This window comes from Electrophorus electricus, unplaced genomic scaffold, assembly GCF_041902795.1.
Source record: "Electrophorus electricus isolate QZ-2024a unplaced genomic scaffold, ASM4190279v1 Scaffold217, whole genome shotgun sequence".
Taxonomy (NCBI): Eukaryota; Metazoa; Chordata; class Actinopteri; order Gymnotiformes; family Gymnotidae; genus Electrophorus; species Electrophorus electricus.
In genome coordinates, this window is record NW_027658497.1 from 30602 (window position 1) to 51950 (window position 21349).

General features: G+C 48.9%; 1 protein-coding gene across 4 annotated transcripts; it reads right to left on the minus strand.

Moving 5' to 3' along the window:
- Positions 1 to 90: 90 nt before the first annotated feature.
- Positions 91 to 21271, minus strand: LOC145655332 (disco-interacting protein 2 homolog C-like). 4 transcript variants are annotated; one of them, XM_081708952.1, is made up of 26 exons: positions 20569 to 21271; positions 20316 to 20380; positions 20104 to 20197; positions 19821 to 19940; positions 19029 to 19143; positions 16495 to 16634; positions 15613 to 15749; positions 15288 to 15496; positions 14456 to 14570; positions 13753 to 13954; positions 13330 to 13439; positions 11362 to 11442; positions 10777 to 10900; positions 10318 to 10439; positions 9923 to 10034; positions 9648 to 9757; positions 8625 to 8755; positions 8006 to 8174; positions 6951 to 7121; positions 5937 to 5963; positions 4637 to 4698; positions 4049 to 4106; positions 3882 to 3956; positions 3627 to 3801; positions 3194 to 3317; positions 91 to 2871 (listed from the first exon to the last, which is right to left on the minus strand). In XM_081708952.1, the coding sequence occupies exons 1-26, from the start codon at positions 20783 to 20785 to the stop codon at positions 2619 to 2621; spliced, it is 3318 nt and encodes a 1105-aa protein (XP_081565078.1). In that variant the 5' UTR covers positions 20786 to 21271; the 3' UTR covers positions 91 to 2618. The 4 variants fall into 4 exon arrangements, with proteins under 4 accessions (XP_081565078.1, XP_081565080.1, XP_081565082.1 ...); XM_081708954.1 differs by having other exon boundaries at positions 13339 to 13439; positions 20569 to 21270; XM_081708956.1 differs by lacking the exon at positions 5937 to 5963 and having other exon boundaries at positions 13339 to 13439; positions 20569 to 21269.
- Between the last annotated feature and the right edge of the window lie 78 nt (positions 21272 to 21349).

Consider the following 21349-nt stretch of genomic DNA (forward strand, 5'->3'; position numbering starts at 1 on the left):
CAATTCAAACTTAACAATGAGTTTTACCAATCAAAGCACTTTATTGCACCATATCTTGTGAAGGTAGGCCAAAGCAGGCTTCTATAAAAGTGTTATTTAATACTTTTTAATTATGTGTACAAAACAGAATTTCAAACACACCTGCACCATACAAAATTATTATTTTTTTGTCTTTTTTTTCTGTAACCAACAATATTTACACACACCATGCAGACTCTCTCACATAGTAAGTCTAGATTTCCAACAAAAGTGGGTCAAAGTAACGTCACAGGTTGAAAGTTATGTGCACATTTTCTTTTTCTTTTCCAAAATGGGAAAACATTTCCATTTTGTATGGGAATGACAACACTAATGCTTCAAATACATACATTAAGACTTACTTCCTTTAAAAAAAAAAAAAAAAAGAATTGCATTGTCACTCTGAGAAGTGTAAACTTGATTCCCCATACACAGTACAAACTTTAATTACACTTATTAAAAAAAAAAAAAAAAACACAACTTCAAATAATTGAGTGGGTATGCTCAGACAGCGGTGATGCGTTTGCGGTACAGTCCCCACCTCTGCACCTCATGGATTAGCTACTCCACATTAAAGACGAGTCAAAGGATATGATGCAAGCCCCGGAAGAGGGTACTAAACAATCTTCTGCAGCAGTGAGGCAGGGACAGAGCAACAATTTCAAATGACTGTCAGTGGTATAAAATGAACAACAAAAAAATTCCCATAAGCCAGTTTCTCTTGGACGCATTCTTGCGTTAAGGTGTAGGTGACTGTTTTTTTTCCCTAAACTGCTGTGTTATTTTCCCACCTGGTCCTGTTTCCTTCTTCTCGTATTGCATATACCTAGAGTTCCTTGCCCTGAAAGGGTGGTGGTATAAGCCAGGTAAGTTGAGGAATCTGAAACGACTGGTAAACACAGGCAGCAAAGCTGATGTGTGGAACTAGTTCTGTAAGACTAGGCTGTCAGCAGGTGCAAAGCAGCTGGGAGCTCCAGCAGAATCTCTGGGTTAAGGTGCAAGCTCAGGCCTCTGTGCCTCTGCTTCTCTGTAGTGCGGGTGTGTGAATCACTGGAAAGCGCCAATCAGTTTGCGATAATGACAGACTCGACATGAGCGCAACATCAACAATGCACTTCTATACAAACCTGTCAATAAATAAATGATGGTTACTTGTAGATATTGAAGATGCAAAATAATAATAATAATAATAATAAAGGACAACTTGCAAAGCAAATGAGAAATGAAAAAGCAAATATGAAACATAAGTGGTTGTGCAGCAGTTTTGCCAAAGGTGTGACACTGCGTGTAAACAGAGCTCCAGGCACATGTTCAGATTCATTTTGCTAAGGGTATTACACTATTTTTTTTTTTGATAAAAAAAGATGTGATCATCCCTCTCTCTCTCAATCACTCACTTTCTCTCTCTCTTTCTCGCTCTAGATTTTTTTCTGGCAACACATCTGTCCTTTTCCAATTACAGTGACGTATGATCCGTAGTTTTGAATGTGTTGATGATGGATCACTTCTTGACGTTACCATGAGTTCTTGGGAATCTTAAATTCAATACCCACATGTGTGCATCTTAAACGGTAATCAAACTTTTGTCTACAACAGACACCATGCAAGTGGGAAGTACTGCATTGGAAACTTTTCATTGGTGATTCCTAGATCGCATTTATTTATATATATATATATATATATATATATATATATATATATATATATATATATATATATATATATATATATATATATATGATATTTAGATATTTTATTTATTTATATATATATATATTTGTATATTTATATTTTTACATATACTTGATGTGATACTACTCACTCAAGATGATACAATGCTTTGTTTTATATTAGCAATTATTTAATGAGGAAAACATTTCCAAATGTCTTCTCTCACACACTTCTAAAAAGAACAAAATAAATAGTAACTATTTTCTGTACATAATTACACAATATCAACTGACTTTGTGATTACCTTAAGCTTTGTACAATGATATTAAACATGAAATTGAAAAAGCAGGGGACTTTTTTTCTTTTTGCATCCTGCTGTGGGAACATTTACAAACGTCAGAAAATTAAACTGGCAAATTTTGAGAGGCGGCTGCAATTATACATAAAAAATGTAGCTGTTTGTTCTGTACCTTTTTTAAAACGAAAGTACAAAAATGGTTTCTTGCGTTGTTAATATATGTATACGTTTAACAAGTTACTCCAAATCAACAGTAAAGGTAAAATACAGTTTGCCACAGTATGCAGATAGTTAAAACTCCCCTTCGCTCATATAGAGCTGACTAAAAATGAGCAACGTTGCGATACCATACATGAAAACAAAGCAACACACTTGTAAAAAGCGATATCGGAACAAGCAGGAGCAGAAGGAGCTCTTCTCCACTGTGAAGAAAGAAAATCCTCCTCCTTCTTACATGCTGATCTGATCCTCCTGGTCAGTCTCTTCTATCCCCTTTCAGTCCTCTTGGCGTCAGCGTCTTTTAAAGAGAACCTGACCGGTCCATTACAATGGGCAAACACACACACACACACACACACACACACACACACACACACACACACACACACACACACGCGCGCGCGCACTAGGGCTACATGTTATAGGCCACGTATATGGGGTCCAGCTGGTCGGCCAGGAAGCCGTCACGCAGGTGCATGCGCTGCTTTTCGCCACGCGAGTTGATGGGGATGACGCCCACGTCCACCACCACCACCACGCCCACGATCAGGTAATGCTCCTCCAGGACCGCGTTTGTCACCAGAGGCACCAGGTCCAAGGCCTCCTGCTCCGAGCCCTCCAGCTCCACTACCACCACCAGCAGGTTGGTCCAGGGGAACACAGCACTGCAAGAAAAACGCAGCCATGGCTCTCAACTAAGTCACCAGGGCTCGGGTTGCAGGCCAGGCCCCCGTGCGCCACAAACACAGCGAGGGATTGAAAGCCACCCATCCGCTTGACTCTCAACAAGGTTGGGGCTTTTACCCACCATGGGCCATTTTTTATTTATATATGCTAATGTTCCAGTACTGATCAGTTAACGTGTAATTTAGCTCTAAGAAAACCATGTGCATTAGAGCTTTAAATATAAACCTCCCTTCTCTTGGTTAAGTGATGGCTCATTTCTACAACTAGGCAAAGCTTGGCTTAGACTGGGCCGTTACTTACCACTCCATGATGCTTTTGTGGGAGCGGATGACGGAGGTCTCGATGTCGATGGGGTGGTACCTCATGCCCCGGAGCTCCATGGCCTCGTCCAAAGCCCCCACCACATACAGAGCATCATGCCTCTCTGTGAACACACAGGAGCACTTTCACACACAATGCCCTCTGTAGTCTCTGTGGCTAGCCATTACAGAATGACATCCGTGTAATCCAATGTAATGCAGTTAAATGAGAATGTCCCTATCGATGCATCATTCCTCAACTACACTTCCAAAGGACACAGAGAGGCCCTAACCTTTGAAACTGTGTTTGAAAGAGTGTTTAGCATGAAAAAGCTACAAACATCTTTATCTGTGTCCATTGAGAGTGTATATGTGTGTGTGTGTGTGTGTGTGTGTGTGTGTGTGTGTGTGTTGGCCTGTAGGCGCCACATTACCTCCGCTGGCGTCTGTGAGCTCCGTGCGGCGCAGGAAGCCCAGGTAGCCGGTGCGAGCCCACACAGTCTGCGTGTCGCCAAAGCTCAGGCGTGAGTTGAAGTGGTCTGACTGCAGGGCCTCGTCTCCATACACTGTGAAGTAGCCGCTACCATTGTGCCCGCTGTGCACCCAGATCTACAACCAGGGGGCAGCAGTAAGGGAACCAAGAACTTACACAACTGACCGTTAAAAGGACTTTTAAAATGGCAAAATACCTCGCCGAGATGGGAATCTCCCAAAGGACCCTTGGTCTCTGGATTGGCGATGATGATTCGTACTCCAGGTAAAATCTGAAGGTTACGAGATGTATGACATTTTAATGTTTGACGCAATTGTAAACCCAAACCAATAAATGGACTTCAGTAGATAAGCTTTTATATACCTTTCCAGACTCCATGAGGGGCAAGCTATGTGGAGAACCTCTCTCAACCAGCCGGACTCTGGACGCAAGAACAAGTTTCCACTGTTACTCCCCACAAACGCTACTAATCAATAATAATCATGAGCAGTGACAGTAATGAGAGGGAAAAGTAAAACATAATTTAGAGCGTTCAATAAACTAGACAGAGTAAAACACAAAACAGTAGCTGGTTATCCTTTTTTCTCCTCAGTAAACTGAAAACTAAAGAATGGAGAGGTTCTTTTAGATATCATTTGGGAATATAGACACAGCAGAAAAAGATTTGTGTTAGTTCACTGATGGCAGTGTTGCCACTAAGCCTGATTTAGTGTTTGGAGCCTGCAGTCATCGCCTACGACATCCTTCCCAATTAAAGGCAATAAAAAAAACGCGTCAGTGAAGCAACCCTCTCATATCTACAAAGAGTCCTACGGAGATCTCCAAACAGGGGTGAGAGAACAGCACTAAGCAACCATGTACGCCTTCTGTCCGAGGCAGGTGCCTACTGTGCCTTGCATGCTCTGCAAACATACTTGCAGTGGTGAGAGGCTCAGAGGGTGCACTACATACCTGTCGTGTCTGAGGGCCCTCATGTCCACATACACGGTGGTTGGGTCCGGTCCTGAGGTGCCCTAAGACCCACAAAGCATGAGAGTTAGTCGACATTCACTACAGCTGAACTGGTAATATCTTTTTTTTTAAGTCAAGACTTTAGCTAGTGTGCTGTTTCATTAATAAAAGATTATGGAAATCGATGTCTGAAATAAATGAAAAGCAAATATATCATAGGAAAACAGCAAAGCAACCATATTCAAGCAGAAAAATCCAAGCTTAATTCAGTTCCCAGAAAAGGCTGTAAATTGTGAAAGAACAAAAACAGAAGGGACTGACAATGTGTGTGTGTGTGTGTGTGTGTGTGTGTGTGTGTGTGTGTGTGTGTGTGTGTGTGTGTGTGTGTGTGTGTGGAGAAAATGTGCACTGTGGAGACTGGTAGCCGGGGATCCCCAAAAGACGGCTGGAGAGACCTGCCTTGCGAAACACTCACTCCTGCCACTTACTTCATTGCTCGTTGACCATTGACATCACTTTGGAGTAAATTCTCAACTTTCCAGAGACAAACACAGTAGTTTGCATTTTAGCAATTTGGTTTGGTGACTTGAGAGGTTTACCAGGCAATGAAGAAGCCCCCTTTCCATTTCCAAGAGCCATGACAGGACCCCACCCACCCACACGCTCGCTCACTCACTCACTCGCAGGGTAAAGGAAATCACTGGAGCATGCACCTCAGAGCCCAACCGAGCCAACACAAAAGAGCCACCCAGCAGGAGCCTGACAGGGACAGAGCCCTACCCGTATCCCAGCAGGGGGCACCCTCCACCTGGCTACACAGAGCCCACACAGCTCCGTATGTGCAGAGTGCACGTGGGCCCATGTTCATTTCACGCAACTTGGCGAGCGTAAAGGTGCACAACCGGCAAGCTAGCTCGTCGTTTAGGATGCCACCAGAAGAACGAGAATAGTGGGATCATCAATGGGCAACGTGCTTTACGTGCTACTGTGTCTATATTACAGCATGGATGGGCCTGGAGGGTCCCACTGGGACAGGGGTGGGACACTTTCAGCTCTAAGGCCTTCTACAGATGTATGGAGTTGGCAGCCATTAATCTATTAGACCCTGCAGCCTAGTAACCTTACATTGGCCATACATAGAGGACCTTCAGCGCAGAAGTTCAAAACCCCACTGCTCGGCCATTTCCAACCCATTTGCACAAGGCACTATGCGCATGGGGGCATCTGACACCAGGGTGAGCACCCAGAGCCCGGCGAAGCTAGTGTCCAACCCACGGGGGGGTTGGGGGGGGTTCCCTACCTGGTCAAGCTTCCCAAGCCTGTAGGGCTACAGCAGCCAGTGATGAGACAACAAGGGTGGCAGAGAGAGAGAGGGAGAGAGGAGAGAGAGGAGAGAGAGAGAGAGGAGAGAGAGAGAGAGAGAGAAGGGGCAGGGGAGAGAGATGATGACAGAAAAAAGGGAAAAGGAACAAGAACAGAAGAGAGGGAGCAGAGGTAGCGGGGTATGACAAAGAACAAAAAGAACCATGAGAAATGAACTGTTTGGGAAACAAATCAGTGTAAAAGAAAAGGAAGTCAAAACCACATGCAAAAATGACAAGATATGACACATAACGGCTCTTCGTACGTCTGCACGGGTGATTGTGGAGATATTATGTGGCCTTGTTTCTCTTAACGCTGTAAATCCAGACAAGGAATAAAGCCCAAAACAGGAAATTCCACTCCCAACTGGACATAACAGGGCAGTCAGAAACTGGCAAACTCATGACAGACATAAAGCCTTATTCATAAGAGCCTTGTAAAGGGAATACCTTTCATTAAATCCTTGCCAACATGCCAGGAGTCTGGCATGCGACTCTGAGCTTCAATCTAGAATGACAAGGAGGATTAATGTTTAAACACCCTCATATATCCTCCATATTCTTTTTACATGAAAGTCACGGTTCACTGCAGCACTGAAACCCTCAGATGTGTGTTTAAGTTCAGTGGCTGTGTGGTGGGTGATGGCGTAAATACACCTAAAGTGAACAGCTCACACGAGCCACCACGGGCTGAAGTCCCCTGTCCACACTCCCCAGAGCTCATCCAGCCACATGGCCTGCCACCTGGGCCTGTGGCAATGTCAGGGAGTGGAGCAGAGCCAGTCTCCCCATCAGGCACGCGCAGGCGGTGGGCGGGTAGGGAATCCTGGACCGGGTCCGTGGTGCGCCCCCATCCAAGAATCGCTATGTGGTCTCTCTCCTGCTTTCTGTCACCTGCGAGCGCGCCGAACTCTCGCGAGCACGCGGGGCGGTGTGCCGCCATCTTCACTGACCTGCAGGCATATGGCCAGGTTGACTCGGCAGCCGAAGGAGGTGCTGACAGCGCGCGGGTGCAGGCCCAGGTCTTTGAACAGCTTGGAGAAGGACTGAGTGAGCGCTATCCGTGGCCTCTCCTCTGCTACCACCACGCACGTCCTCACGCGGGACAGGTCCAGGCTACGCGACTGCACACGCACACGCAGAAACACAGCATCCCAGCGATCGCAGAGTTAATCTAGAATGATTAAACAAGTCGTGCTTCTCTAACCTTTTAACCTTTTTAAAATGTATGTCCATTAAATGACATAAAAATAAACAGCACTCTATCGTAATCATACACTTGATAATGCATAAACCGAGAAGAGAGGAAAAAAAAAACAGGCCTTACAGTATGTGATGAAGGAAATATGGCGTTTTATTTTTCGTTTGAAAGGGATGTAATTCAGCCCGTTCTCCTCTTCATCAGTTGTCCCCAGCGCTAATGAACTGCACGCCACTGCTCTGCGTAGCAGTTAGGAGCTGTGGCGGCCACGAAAGACTAAATCACAGTAAGTAATGCCTATTTTACAAGGCAGGTGTGCCAAGAGGCACAGGCGCCCTTTCGCCTTCCCCTGGCTAGCTGGCGTGATGACGACGCGCATACTCGTGCTCGTCTACAGCTCCCAGCCTCAGCCCACTACCACACACCGCCGCTCAGGACCACGGCTAATAAGACGTGCCGCTGGGTAATTATGGCTCAGCCATGTTAAGGCCCAAATCACTGGCACCCAGTAAAATGAAGAAAATCATCACAATGTGTTTTTAATAAGTTAAACTCACTGTGAACTTAGATTTCTTTCAGATTTTCATCTAATATTTTCATAGTCTTAACTTTACCATGAGTACCCATAATTCTGGGCGCTCTATAAAGCAATGCAGAGCTACTGACTAATGAAAATGTTTCAACTGTTTTACAGATAATATGACTTTTATATCGCGATAATGCTTGTGCAATGTATCGGCCAGGCCACCCTCACACCAGACATTAATCACACAATAAATTATTCTGCTGAGAATAATCCACCCGTACCTTGAGCGACTCGGTCTGCAGGCCCAGGCCCTTGGTGCACAGCTCCATGACGGAGTAGGAGCAGAAGGTGTCTCTGACGCGGAACTGACTGACAGCATGCAGCCAGAGAGCAGGGTTGACTTCCAGCTCCGATGGAGGGATCAGGATGGACTGGTGCCCTGAGTACACGCTTCACACGCGTCCGAGAGAAGAAGCGCCCGGTCAGTACGGTGCTCGGCTGTGGCATTGCACGCGGCACGAGCAGCAGTGGGAATGCACGCGCCGCTCAAACGAGACAGACATGCTGAGTACACGCTTCACATCGAAGCAGAACGCGCAAGCCCAGGTCCGTGCTGGAAGGTGCACATCTGTCAGGGCGCTCTCTCTGGGGCTGGCCCGGGTCAACACACAGCAGCGCTGAGGCATACAGAGGAAACTGCCCTCTTTATCCCTCTCACTCAGTCATACACTCTCACTCTTTCACCTCAACCTGTCAGCTCACACTTACACGCACTCGCACGGCGAATCACTCTCTGGCATTCACTCCGGCTCCCGCCGCTCACTCATGCGCTCTCGGTCTCTCACACGCTCTCACTCACCCTATACTCTCTTACTCAGCCCCCCCCCCCATCCCCCTCACCTGCAGAGGCACCAGAGGACGAAGCCCAGGCCGCAGTAGGGGTCCAGGCAGATGGCCACCTCGCGAGAAGGGTACAGCTCGCACTGGAGCTTGATTGATCGGCAGAAGGCACTGGTGGCAGAGTGAGACATCTGAAATAAGAGGAGAGACGTGGGGATGGGTGGGATGAAGGGAGAGAAGCGAAGAGAGAGTCAGGGAGGGAGAGGGAAGACAAAAGATGAAAATGATTTTAAACAGAGGAATAAAAAATAATGAATAAGAGAAAAGAGAAGACAGGAGCGGAGGAAGAAAGATCAAGAGAGGGAAAGAGAGAGGCAGAGACCAGAGTGAGGTCTCACATTAACACCTGATTCACTAATGTGACAAGTGTAGTACTGTTCAGCAGGGCGAGGTGGTGACGCCCCCCACACCTCTAAATGTCATTTCTCTGTTTTGATAGACTAATGATAAGATAATGTGTCTAGCCTGTTGTGCTAAAAACAATTTGCACCCAAACTTTCAAACTCATCAGTAGTCACCCCTGCTAATTAGTCTCAACCTATTTATGCTCATTTAATGAGTTGAACAAGAGAGCAAAACAGTAACGGTTCCAAACGCTCATTTTTTCACTATTTGGCTGCTTCCCACAAGAGTGTGATGTGTACACGTGTGTTTTCCCTGGCGGGTGTGTACGTGGCGAGACTGTGGTACACAATGGGAGACAGCTGCATCGTTCCAGCAGGACTGGAACTGCCGAGAAGAACGGCCCTCCTGATTCTCCACCGGCCCGCTATCCACCGCAAAACAAGCAGCAAAACAGCCTCGCACGCCAGCCGTAAAACATGGCCGCAGCCCCTCCGCACCAAGTGCCAAGCCTCTATCCACCGCGGAAGGCTCGTGCAGGGAAAGGTTTTGAAGCGTGCCAGCTTTGGGGCTGTGGAGCTGAACAGTAAGGAGATGAAGCTCACTGAGCCAATAAAGGAAGAAAAGATCCCTGGAAAGCCCTTTCTGCGGCCGTGGGGGCGTTTGCTGGCAGAACGCTACCTTGACTCCCGCCAGCATCCCTGTGGTGGACACGCTGAAGTCCAGGTAGGCTAGCGTGTCTGGGTTCGAGGGCTTGTACACTTGCGGGGGCTTCTTCTTTGGCAGATCGTCTGGGGAGTGGTTTGAGAAAAAACAGTTTACTGCACCATTTTTCGTGAGCCAGGTTCCACTTCAGCATGACGTGTCATTGCGTGGAACAGGATACAGTATTATGATATTCAACAGGATATGATATTCAACGTGCACGCGTGAGGCCCAGCTGGCTGTCGGCTCACCCGTGTCTAAGACCGGGGGCCACGTCCTGACGTCCACTGCGGCAGACGCCTCTTTCGACTTTAGGAGCTTGCTTATGACCTGCGTGGTCATCACACAGGAAGACCGGCTCACCTGTGTACAGGAACGTGATAATGGATCATGAACCAGACAGACAGACAGACAGACACAGACACACACACACACACACACACACACACACACATAAGAAGAAAAGCACACAAAAACACCCAGACTTAAAAGGTTTCACTCCCTTAAACAACTTTTCTTATGTCTCAATGAGATCATGTCTTTATGCTCCAAACACTCATATGGCGACAAGAGTCGGATTTCTGGTGAATGGCACGCATAAACAACTGTTGTTTTGCGGCATGGCTGGGATAAGTCCAATACCCACCTCCACGATCATCTTCACAGTGGGCAAGGTTGTGGCAATGTTCTGGGGGTGGGGCGGGCGCACGGTAATGGGCACACAGCCGGCATACAGGCACCCGTAGAAGGCTGCGATCAGGTCTATGCCTGCAGGAACAGGGCACAGACATGAAGATGCGCTCGGAGGACACTCGTCCGAGACCTGTGTGCTTGAGTGCTTGTGCCGCTATAAAACACTCAGCTTATAATGGGAACTGGAGATCACAAAAACACAAAAGAGGGTGTAGTTTCCTGGGGAGGATTTTATTCAGCAGTGTTGTGCAGTTTAACGAGAAACGGTAGGTGTGTGATGGGTGATGGTGTTCCTAGATGGAGGTGTTCCTGGGTGTAGAGTTAATGTTGGGTGTTTGGGGGGGATTGCTATGAAATGTAATATTCTGTGTTTTGAGGAGGGGTTTAATGTTAGGTGGTGTATGTGCTGTACCAGGTGGGTAGACCAGCGCTACATGGTCTCCATCCTGTAGGTGGCCTCGCTCCATCAGCATGGCTGCGATCTTCTCCGCCCGCTTGTGCAACTGCAGGCACGTCAGTGAGCTCAGGACTGTCCCCTACACATACGCACACACACACACACGCACACACACACACACACACACTCTCACCATAAGATCTAATTTTTTGTACTGAGTTCAAGGTGATAAGTGAGGAGGGGCGGCACCATCTGTGTGTGTGTGTGTGTGTGTGTGTGTGGTAAGGTGATCTTTGGGGATAGAAGAACATAATCCATGTTGTCAGGTTTGTGAGTGCTAATGTGAGCACTAGGGAAGAAGAAACTGTTATACTGTGTGTGTGTGTGTGTGTGTGTGTGTGTGTGTGTGTGTGTGTGTGTGTGTGTGTGTGTGTGTATGTGTGTGCGCGTGTTAAAGTGATCGGTGGGGATATGGAAATATTATCCATGTGTATACCTGCGCATTAATCTCAGCACTAGGGGACATGGAAGTGCTTTGCTCTTTGAGTGAGTGTGTGTGTGTGTGTGTGTGTGTGTGTGTGTGTATATAGGAAGAGCTACCCGTGAGCTGAGCAGGGTGAAGAGTACATGGTCTGGAGTGGTCTGTGCCCGCCACTGTAGGACCTCAGACAGGAACAGGAACTACAAGAAAGGAAAGGGCCTCTGTCAAATAGTACTAAACTTCATAAAGCCCACAGGAAGAGACCAAGAGTACAAAACCAATGTTTTAGACAACATTATATCTAAGAGTAAAAGGCAGCAGATTTTATTACACAAACATCCCATAACGTTTAGTGAAAGATTAGTGTTTATATTTAGAGATCACTTAAAAAAATGCTTCATAGCACCTTTGTGACAGGGGAAAATATATAGCTTGTGCATAAACTGTTTTTGTTAGCACTCATAGTAAAAAGCTCTGCTAAATCAATTAGCAGTTGGAGCTGGCATTACCTCAGGTCTGGAGGTGGCGAGGGTGTTACTTCACTTACAGGCCTGATATTCCCAGGCGAGGTTTGAGCCCTCCTCAAATGCCGCCAAACCACCACATGCGCACTCACACAAACGGGGCCCGATTTTCTTGGGCAGGAAGGGAATGGCGGAATGGGTGGGAGGGGCTGGTGGTGGTGGTGGTGGTGGTGGTGGGGGTGGGGGTGGGGGGCTTTGCTACGAGTTTAAATATAGTCAATGTACAGGGGAGGGAATGATGACACAGGCTGTGCAGACATCCCAGATGGCATGCAGCGGCGGGTGAGTGAGAGGGTCATGCGCGAGGAGGAGGGTGATAACTGCTGTCACCCTCACGCTCTGATTAAGTGCAGGACTCTGTCAGCAGCACCGAGGGGCTGGGTGTGTGAGAGTGGCATGGAATGGACAGTGCTGGTGCGGGGGGGGGGGGGGGGTCGAGAGAGAATGGGGGGGGGAGAAGTGGGGCAAAGCAAGGTGGGGAGAGAAAGTGGGGAGAAAGTGAAAGACAGAAAGAGTCAAAGAATTAAACAGACACACGTGCAGACAGAGAGACAGATAATGAGCGAGTGAGTGAGTGTGTGACTGAGCGACTGAATGACAGTGTGTGTGTGTGTGTCTGTGTGTGTGTGTGTGTGTGTGTGTGTGTGTGTGTGTGTGTACAGCAGTGTGTGCCAGTGTGTCGGGGTTGAAGCAGTGCAGACAGCAGTCATGCAGATGCAGTAATGGCTTCCATCTTTCAGCTTGAGAGGGCACAGTAATGGATTCTGTCGGAGTGGGAGCCGGCTGACTGACAGTAGGGCAAAGTCAGAGAAACCAACCCAACACAAACACAAGCAGAAGGACAACTCCCTGGGAAGAGGGACTACTGCGATGGCTGCTCTTCACAAATGACAGCAGACTTCAAAAATGTAATTTAGAAAATCATGTGCTTTCAGGGAGGAAAACAGGTTAATCCATTAATATCAAAAGTGTTGATCCAAAATAGCTTAGATCTTATGGTGCGAGAGAGAGTGTGTGTGTGTGTGTGTGTGTGTGTGTGTGTGTGTGTGTAGTAATACTGGCAAGACAGTTTCGGTGCAGTTCCAATGGTGCGTTCAGAGCTGTTGTTTTTGGGACAGTGCTCTGTGAAGGCTCCGGTTATGACAGTTACTGATTGCAGGCATAAATATGGAGTAAGAGATTAAACGAGCCTGCAGGCCCCCAAAAGCGGAAAGATAAAAACGACTGCAGCGCGGCCCGGTGGAAATGCAGCAGTCATCACCAGATCCATCTTATTGGCGTAATTATAGATCACGGGAGGGTGTCGTGTTTATCTTGACGATAAGCGAGGCGGGGCAGTGCCGGCCACCTCAGCTGAGTGAGGCGGTAGCGCCGGTGGGAACGCCACCAGGGAGTCCAGCACGCCGACAGCTGTTTAACGTGCTTTCCCTGAGCATCCTGTCCTGTTGAATGCTTGCCGTATGGGTGGATGGCTGAATGGGTGGGTGGGTGGGTGGGTGGGTGGATGGATGGCCGAATGGGCGGGTGGATGAAAATCGAGGCCCCGTGGTGTCACACACACACCTTTCTTGCCTGGTCATTGTCTTCGATCTGGCCCAGGTCCCGCCCGCTGGCCTGTGCAATCCTCTTCCCTGACACCAGGTTGCCCACCATCACCGACGCGGGGCCGATCTCTGCACAGCAACATGGAGCGACGCGTATCACAGCCTGGTGAAGGCGCTCGCCCACGTGCACACTCACAGAGATGCACACTTCACAGGGCAAAACAGATGTCTGTCTCTCTCTCTTTTTCTCCCTCTGACACATAACCACATGCAAATTCTCCAAAACCCCTGAGTCATAAACAAATACAGGCCGACTGTCCAGACCCGAACATGCCAACCCACCCACACACCCACCCACACACTCCCGGACATCACTGCACACGCACACACACACGCACGCGCATGCACACAGGCAGATCGGAGGGGTGCTGTGGAGGCACACCTGGCTGCTTCTGCCTAGGTTTGGGCAGGTTGGTCACGCAGGTATGGGGGCACATCAGCACGTTGCAGGGGTGCAGCGAGCCCTCGAGGAACAGCTGCTTGGTTTCCGACAGGTGGATCCCGCCCAGCGGCGTCTTGGGGAGGGTGTTTGCGGGAACCAGGGCCAAGCAGAAGACGCCCACGTTGTGGATGCTGTCGATGGCCTGGGAGTGGGTGGGGAGGGATGTGGGGGTAGAGAGAGCCGGGACAGACGCTAAGGGGAGGCATGGAGAGAGAGCCACCAGGGAGGGGGGCTGATTTCTGTGGCCGGAGCAAAGCACAGCCACCACAGGTCGTGACCTTCATAGCCCGCAAATTACAAAGCGCAAATAAAGAAATAAATGGCATACATACAAGAGTATTGGCCTGCAAAACAAAGACTCAAATATGGAAAACAGGGCGTGTAAGCAAGAACATCAGCGCTTGAGCTGCGGTGGTCAGGGTTTTGGCCTCATGGCCTCTGCAGCTGGTTTCTGCCCTGAGAGGGAAGCTCCTCCTGCGCTTTGGCTTGTGTGGAACAGGACAGTGCTAATTACCAGCCTATCAGTGTGGAACCACGACTAAACGCACAACACGTTCAGCAGCCCTGAGACCAACAGCCAGCAAGCGTTTCTGCTCCGATGGCATACTGCCTTGGGTGTGGGCAGGTGGAGGGACAGGGGTACCTGCAGTACTCGGCTCATCCACTGGAAGCTGTCCTCCTCCGTGGAGTCGGGTCTCTGCTCCGCCACCACCACGATGCGCTCATCATGCAGCACGGTCACGGAGAACACGGCTATCCTGCAGCAGGGAGGGGGCGGAGTCAGGAACAAACACATATATAAAGACCAGGGCAGGGCCCGTGAGCGAGGTGTTCAACCACAGACCTCGATTCGAAAATCCAGTCCTGGTTTTACTAGCCGCTGACAATTAATTTACGTCACAGGACATCTCAGGGTCCTGAAGATCCAGGTGCGAATAATTTTCCATTCACCTTTTTCCCAGGAGTCAGGTATAGCAAATCAGTTGTATTCAGTCTTCAGTTAATTACTAATCATTACAAGATCCAGAGTGGGAAACTGGACTTGAAGTCTAGAGATGAATACCCTTCGTCTATGCGTTCAAATACAATGCGTTCAAGAATCGCACAGAGACAGAGACAGAGAGAGTCAAAAGCAGCCCATCCCCCGTGCTGAGATGCCTGCAGCATGTGAGGACGGGTGAGCCGAGCTCTCTGAAGGAGCTACGGGACCCTGCGTTACGGTTCCCCGAGGCGTCATCTGTTAGTGAAAAGAACACGCCGCATTCCTGATTCACATGCATCCAAATACTGCACCATAATCCCAGAAGAGGTTGTGAGTGTGAGTGTGTGTGAGTGTGTCCATAAAAATAGAGTACAGCTTACAGTACAAGTTTAGGTTTTGCATTAGAAAGATACAGTTACACAATATGTAGGTCAAAGCTTACTCCTCACACTTGTTCAACTGTGTGTGGGTGTGTAAGGCAGCCCTTTCTCACCTGCCCCTGTACACAAACTTCATTGGCTCAACAGCCAGTGCCGTGGCAACGATGTCATCTGCGTTATGCCGCCTCCCGCTGACCACCATGAGGCCATCCATCTTGCCAGCGATGAAGACGAGACCACCGGGGCCCACAAAGCCCAGCAGACCGGTGCGAGTGAAGGGATACTCGCTGATCGGAGCCCCACAGCTGCTCATGGGGAATACCTGAGCACAAAAGCCAGCCCATGAACGTGCAGCACAGGACTGGACACGAGGATTGTAAACACGTGTGTGTGTGTGTGTGTGTGTGTGTGTGTGTGTGTGTGTGTGAGAGAGTGAACCTCAAATGTGTTCTTCGTCATTCCGGCGAGCCCATAGTATGACGTCCCCGTGGCAACAGAACACACACACAGCTCTCCGATCTCATCGGTCCGGCACAGCTGAGGGACTCCCTCCGGCTTCACCACACACATCAGAGCTGGGGAGGCGTATACGTGCACACACACACACACACACACACACCCTTTGCATCAGTGTGTGTGTGTGTGTGTGTGTGTGTGTGTGTGTGTGTGTGTGTGTGTGTGTGTGTGTGTGAAGTGCTAAACACAGAATGCAGGCTAGACCTAGTCCAGGCCACCCTCTTCATCTCCTAATTAGGCCCAGAATCTGAGAGTGCTGCCAGCTCAGAGCAGGACACCAGGGCAATTCATCATGTGCTGCCCGGAGCCTCCCAGCGTGCACTGACATTTGCTTTGGTGAGTGATTCTAAGGCGGCTCAACAACAGCAGAAAGCCTGCACACGGTCAACTTCTGTGGAGCTTTAAGGGAAGAGAACAGCCTGCAGTACTGTGGCAGCACGATCTCCATTACAACGCTGTTCATCAGATGGCCATTAGAAAACAGTGGTAGATCTATTAAGCTATTAGCTTCCTAGCAAGGTTTCTGCCCAATATCACAAATGTGGTACTGATCCAAACAATATGGCCTCTCCAGGTCTGTACTTGACAAGTTTGTAGATTTCTCCAAATGTGTAAATGTGTAACTGTGTGTATACGTTTCTGTGACTGTGTGTCTGATGTGTGAGTGTCTGTGAGTGTGAGTGTGAATGTGTGTGTGTGTGTGTGTGTGTGTGTGTGTATATGTGTGTGTATATATGTATATATGTGTGTGTGTATGTGTGTGTGTGTGTGTGTGTGTGTGTGTGTGTGTGTGCGCGCGCTTACCTCCAGGCATGACCGTGCCCACGTCTTGCACTGTGAGCACAGAGAGGCGTTCCTCTGAGTCCACTCGGATTACCCCGTGGCTCAGGCCCTGCATGGAGAGCACCCCTCGGCCTGGCGGCTGGTTGCTGTCATCTGTGGGCCTGTGCCAAGCACAAACCATCAGAACCATCAGCTGGCCTTGCCCTCTGAAACATACCCTCTGGAATAAAACCTCCGGAGTCTACATTCTGGGACAAACCCTCCGGAGTCTGCATTCTGGAGCAGAAACCCTTTGGAGTATACAGTTTGGAATAAACCCTGTGGAGCACAAATTATGGAATAAGACCTCTAGAATACACCCTCTGGAATCCCGGACATATCAACACTGAAGTTTTTTTTCTTGTGTGTGGGTGTGTGGAATGAAGGCGGTGGTTGTACATCACAGGAGAGGTCTGAGAAGGAGCTGAGTTTGGGAGACGCGGAAGTGCACGTACCAGTGCACATTAACCCGAAAAACATTAAAGACATGCTTCCTTGGCACTTGTGCTTAATGGTGTGTGAGTGTAGGTGTACGTGTGTGTCTGTGTATGCATGAGTGTATGCATGAGTGTGTGTATGTGTGTGTGTGTGTGTGTGTGTGTGTGTGTGTGTGTGTGTGTGTGTGTGTGTGTGTGTGTGCGCGTGCACATGCCTGACCACTCAGGGGTCAATACGGGCCTGTTCTCTACATCTGTGAATTACATATGAAATGATGTCATTGCCCCGCTGACAAAAACAGCAATAAATATATTTATCAGCATCTGCATCTGGCATGGCTGTTCCCTGCGAGCTCACTGGATGGAGGCGTTTCTCATCTCGGCCCGGCGCGCAGTCAGGAGAGAGGGCTTGCATTACATTTTGTTTCACTTAACTCCTTTCTGTGTTGGCCTTCAAAACAAACCTCCAACATTAAAAACTTTAAGTGTGTCATGCGAGTGGGCGCCAGCCGGCAGGAATGACCAGAGACAGCTAATCCAAGAGAAGGAAAACCAGATGCCGCCATCCAAGGGGTCACTCGACAGATATGGCAGCCCCCTCCCAAACTGTAATTATAGGACCAGCCTAAGAAAATATTATTTTCTTGTAAAAGGTTTTGGAAAATCCATTAAATGCAGACCGGGCCAGTGATCGTTTGCCTATAAGAGCTTGCAGGCTCTCCTCATTCTTTAGGAAGGCATGTGGACATGTTCTAAAGATGATTTAAAAAGAGGCTCTGCAGTAAGCCGAGAGAGTCCAACACGTGCAGTACAATCTCTCATGGAATGGATGGGTTTTGGTTGACTGGAGCAATATGAGTGTGGTCAACAAAACTAATGAATCATAGGAAAACGGTGTCAAAATGGATGATTGGGCTGAAGTAAAGAGCAGTGGTGTGTGAGTGGAAAGAAAGGTTTGGACTAGAGGATGGGTGTGTGTGGGGGGGCAGGTTGAGGAGGCTGGATTAGATTAGATGCTAGTACTGAGTGTGTGAGTGGAAAGAAAGGTTTGGACTAGAGGATGGGTGTGTGTGGGGGGGGCAGGTTGAGGAGGCTGGATTAGATTAGATGCTAGTACTGAGTGTGTGAGTGGAAAGAAAGGTTTGGACTAGAGGATGGGTGTGTGTGGGGGGGCAGGTTGAGGAGGCTGGATTAGATTAGATGCTAGTACTGAGTGTGTGAGTGGAAAGAAAGGTTTGGACTAGAGGATGGGTGTGTGTGGGGGGGCAGGTTGAGGAGGCTGGATTAGATTAGATGCTAGTACTGAGTGTGTGAGTGGAAAGAAAGGTTTGGACTAGAGGATGGGTGTGTGTGGGGGGGCAGGTTGAGGAGGCTGGATTAGATTAGATGCTAGTACTGAGTGTGTGAGTGGAAAGAAAGGTTTGGACTAGAGGATGGGTGTGTGTGGGGGGGCAGGTTGAGGAGGCTGGATTAGATTAGATGCTAGTACTGAGTGTGTGAGTGGAAAGAAAGGTTTGGACTAGAGGATGGGTGTGTGTGGGGGGGCAGGTTGAGGAGGCTGGATTAGATTAGATGCTAGTACTGAGTGTGTGAGTGGAAAGAAAGGTTTGGACTAGAGGATGGGTGTGTGTGGGGGGGCAGGTTGAGGAGGCTGGATTAGATTAGATGCTAGTACTGAGTGTGTGAGTGGAAAGAAAGGTTTGGACTAGAGGATGGGTGTGTGTGGGGGGGCAGGTTGAGGAGGCTGGATTAGATTAGATGCTAGTACTGAGTGTGTGAGTGGAAAGAAAGGTTTGGACTAGAGGATGGGTGTGTGTGGGGGGGCAGGTTGAGGAGGCTGGATTAGATTAGATGCTAGTACTGAGTGTGTGAGTGGAAAGAAAGGTTTGGACTAGAGGATGGGTGTGTGTGGGGGGGCAGGTTGAGGAGGCTGGATTAGATTAGATGCTAGTACTGAGTGTGTGAGTGGAAAGAAAGGTTTGGACTAGAGGATGGGTGTGTGTGGGGGGGCAGGTTGAGGAGGCTGGATTAGATTAGATGCTAGTATTGAGTGTGTGAGTGTGGAAGGACATCACCCACCTCCTGATGGCCACAGTGAGTGCCTCGGGGGAGCTGGCACACGGACAAATCACCTCCGGCCTCAGACCCTTACTCTGGAAGACATTCAGGAACGCATCACATGATGAGATAGACCCTGAAGGGAGAGAGAGACAGAGAGAGAGAGAGAGAGAGCGCATGAGGGAGTAGATAAGAGAGGGTGGAGCAATTATTTCTCATTACTGCCTAATTAATATCAATTTAATTCCGGAGCATGCTTGATCGTAATTGTGCCAAAAGTGATATTTGAGCAGTTCTTGGTCACACACACTTCGACATTTCAACACCAAGCACATTCACACCTACTCACACGTACAGCTATTAGAGCGCCTGACCGAGCACTTATGATACGAGACTGCTCGTATGTATGTGGGTATGTGTGTGTGCAGGCATCTCCATCTCTTAAGCACACACACTGGCTTCAAGCAACAGATATATATAGCACATATGCACACAACAGCATGCATACACGTGTATAAACACACACACACACACACACACACACACACAAATAATGTTATGATCATTAAAGCATTTGACACATGGCCATGTGAAGCAGCTGTCCAATCATTAGACTTCATTTTCAAGTCCCAGATATTCATAGAAAAACAAACACAAATGTAAGAAGGGGAGGGACAGAGAGATATGGAGGGAAACAAACAGACTGAGTAAGATACAGAGTGGGGCAAAGGCAGGAAAAGAGAGAGAGAGAAAAAGAGGGAGAGAGGGAGAGATTAGAGAAAGAGAGAAAGAGAAACAGGAATAATAACTTACATGGATTGGATCCATCGGCCACTATCAGCATGCGCAGAGAACTCAGGTTGATGTCTCTCTGGTCCCTGTGGGCCACCAGTGCCCAGTGCATGTCTCTGCTCTTCACGCACGCCACTTTAGCTGCACACGTACGCGCACACGCACAAACATGCGCATGAGATACATTACACATCAACAGAATACCTTACCAGGGCGGCCTATTGTCTTGAGAAACCAATCTATACTAAGCTATGTGCTCCAAGTGTGTTGTTGAGAAGGGCAGCACGCTCGCGTGGGGGCGGACCTTTGTACTGACACACTTTTTGGATCCAGGAGAGCGGGTTGACCTTCATCAGCGAGTAGGGAATGCTGATCACGTGCATCATGTTCATTACACTCTGGAGACACACACACACACATACACACACAAACACAGACAGACACGCGTCAGCGTTTCTCTGCTGGGTTGCGTGGCTTGTGGGTGGCGTGAGCAGTCTTGCCAGTGAAGGGACCTACCGTCAGGATGCCATGCCACAGACCCACATCCTTCTTAAAGTCTAATACATTCACTATGGTCTCGGCTGGAGGGGAGAGAGAGGGAATGGGCTCACTGTTTATGCGAGAATAAAACGGAAACCGCATTGTTTATAGCTACAACAGTTTACATACATATTGACATTCACCAGTAGTTTATATACTCTTTCTGTGTTTTTGTGTGTTTGTGTGTACATGCGTGTGTGTGTGTGTGTTTGTGGGAGCATGCACCCACCTTCAGTGTATCCACAGGACTGTGTGAGAGCCTGGCAGTGTGTGAGCAGAGCGATCCTCATGACTGTCACCCCAAGTACACTGCCGTCCTTACAGGTCTTATACTGCGTGCACACACACACACACACACACACACACACACACACACACACACACACACACACACGCACGCACACGCACGCACACGCACGCACACGCACGCACACACAACGCCGCATATGAGATCAGCCAGGTGTCACGCGCAAGCACCCGTTTACAAACCCACAGCCCAAGCCTGCAGGGCCCTGATCGGCTGTGTACACCCAGGGCAACAGAACTGGCCCCTCCACACGCGGCTGACCCAGCGATGCACGTACTGCATGTACCACACGTCTCACGTGCCTCTAAGAGGACTGGGACATTCATCTCGCACCCGGGGGACGGCGTGGCCACATGCGCTCGGTTGAGACGTTCTGCCTTCCTGTGCTTGAAGAGGAAAGTCCGTTTCCTCTCCGCGCACGCTGAGAGCGGCACCTCACGATTACGCGGACGCTGTTCCTCAGTCATGCTGGACCACTAGTGGAGGGTGGGATCAGGGACTCTCGCTCGGCGACGGATGTAGTGCTTGAGACACGGAACCTCCCAGACTGAGACATCTTAACAACCGGGAGGCTGGCAACGCGGACCGCCACGGGAATACGGCCTTTTCAGAGGCAATGGGGGGTGAGGGTCTGACCCCGACACAGTGAAAGTAGCTTAGCAGGAGCGAGAGCTCCACCAGGGTCCCATTCCGGATCGCTTAC

What these genes read in the sequence shown, in the direction of transcription:
- LOC145655332 (XM_081708952.1), bottom strand. Translation starts at nt 20,785, where the DNA reads ATGCGGCGTTGTGTGTGCGTGCGTGTGCGTGCGTGTGCGTGCGTGTGC. An exon ending in GTCCTGTGGATACACTGAAG is followed by an intron (nt 20,381 to 20,568) that starts GTGGGTGCATGC and finishes TCTCCCCTCCAG; the next exon opens with CCGAGACCATAGTGAATGTA. An exon ending in ACCTGGCCATATGCCTGCAG is followed by an intron (nt 5,964 to 6,950) that starts GTCAGTGAAGAT and finishes TGGCTGCTGTAG; the next exon opens with CCCTACAGGCTTGGGAAGCT.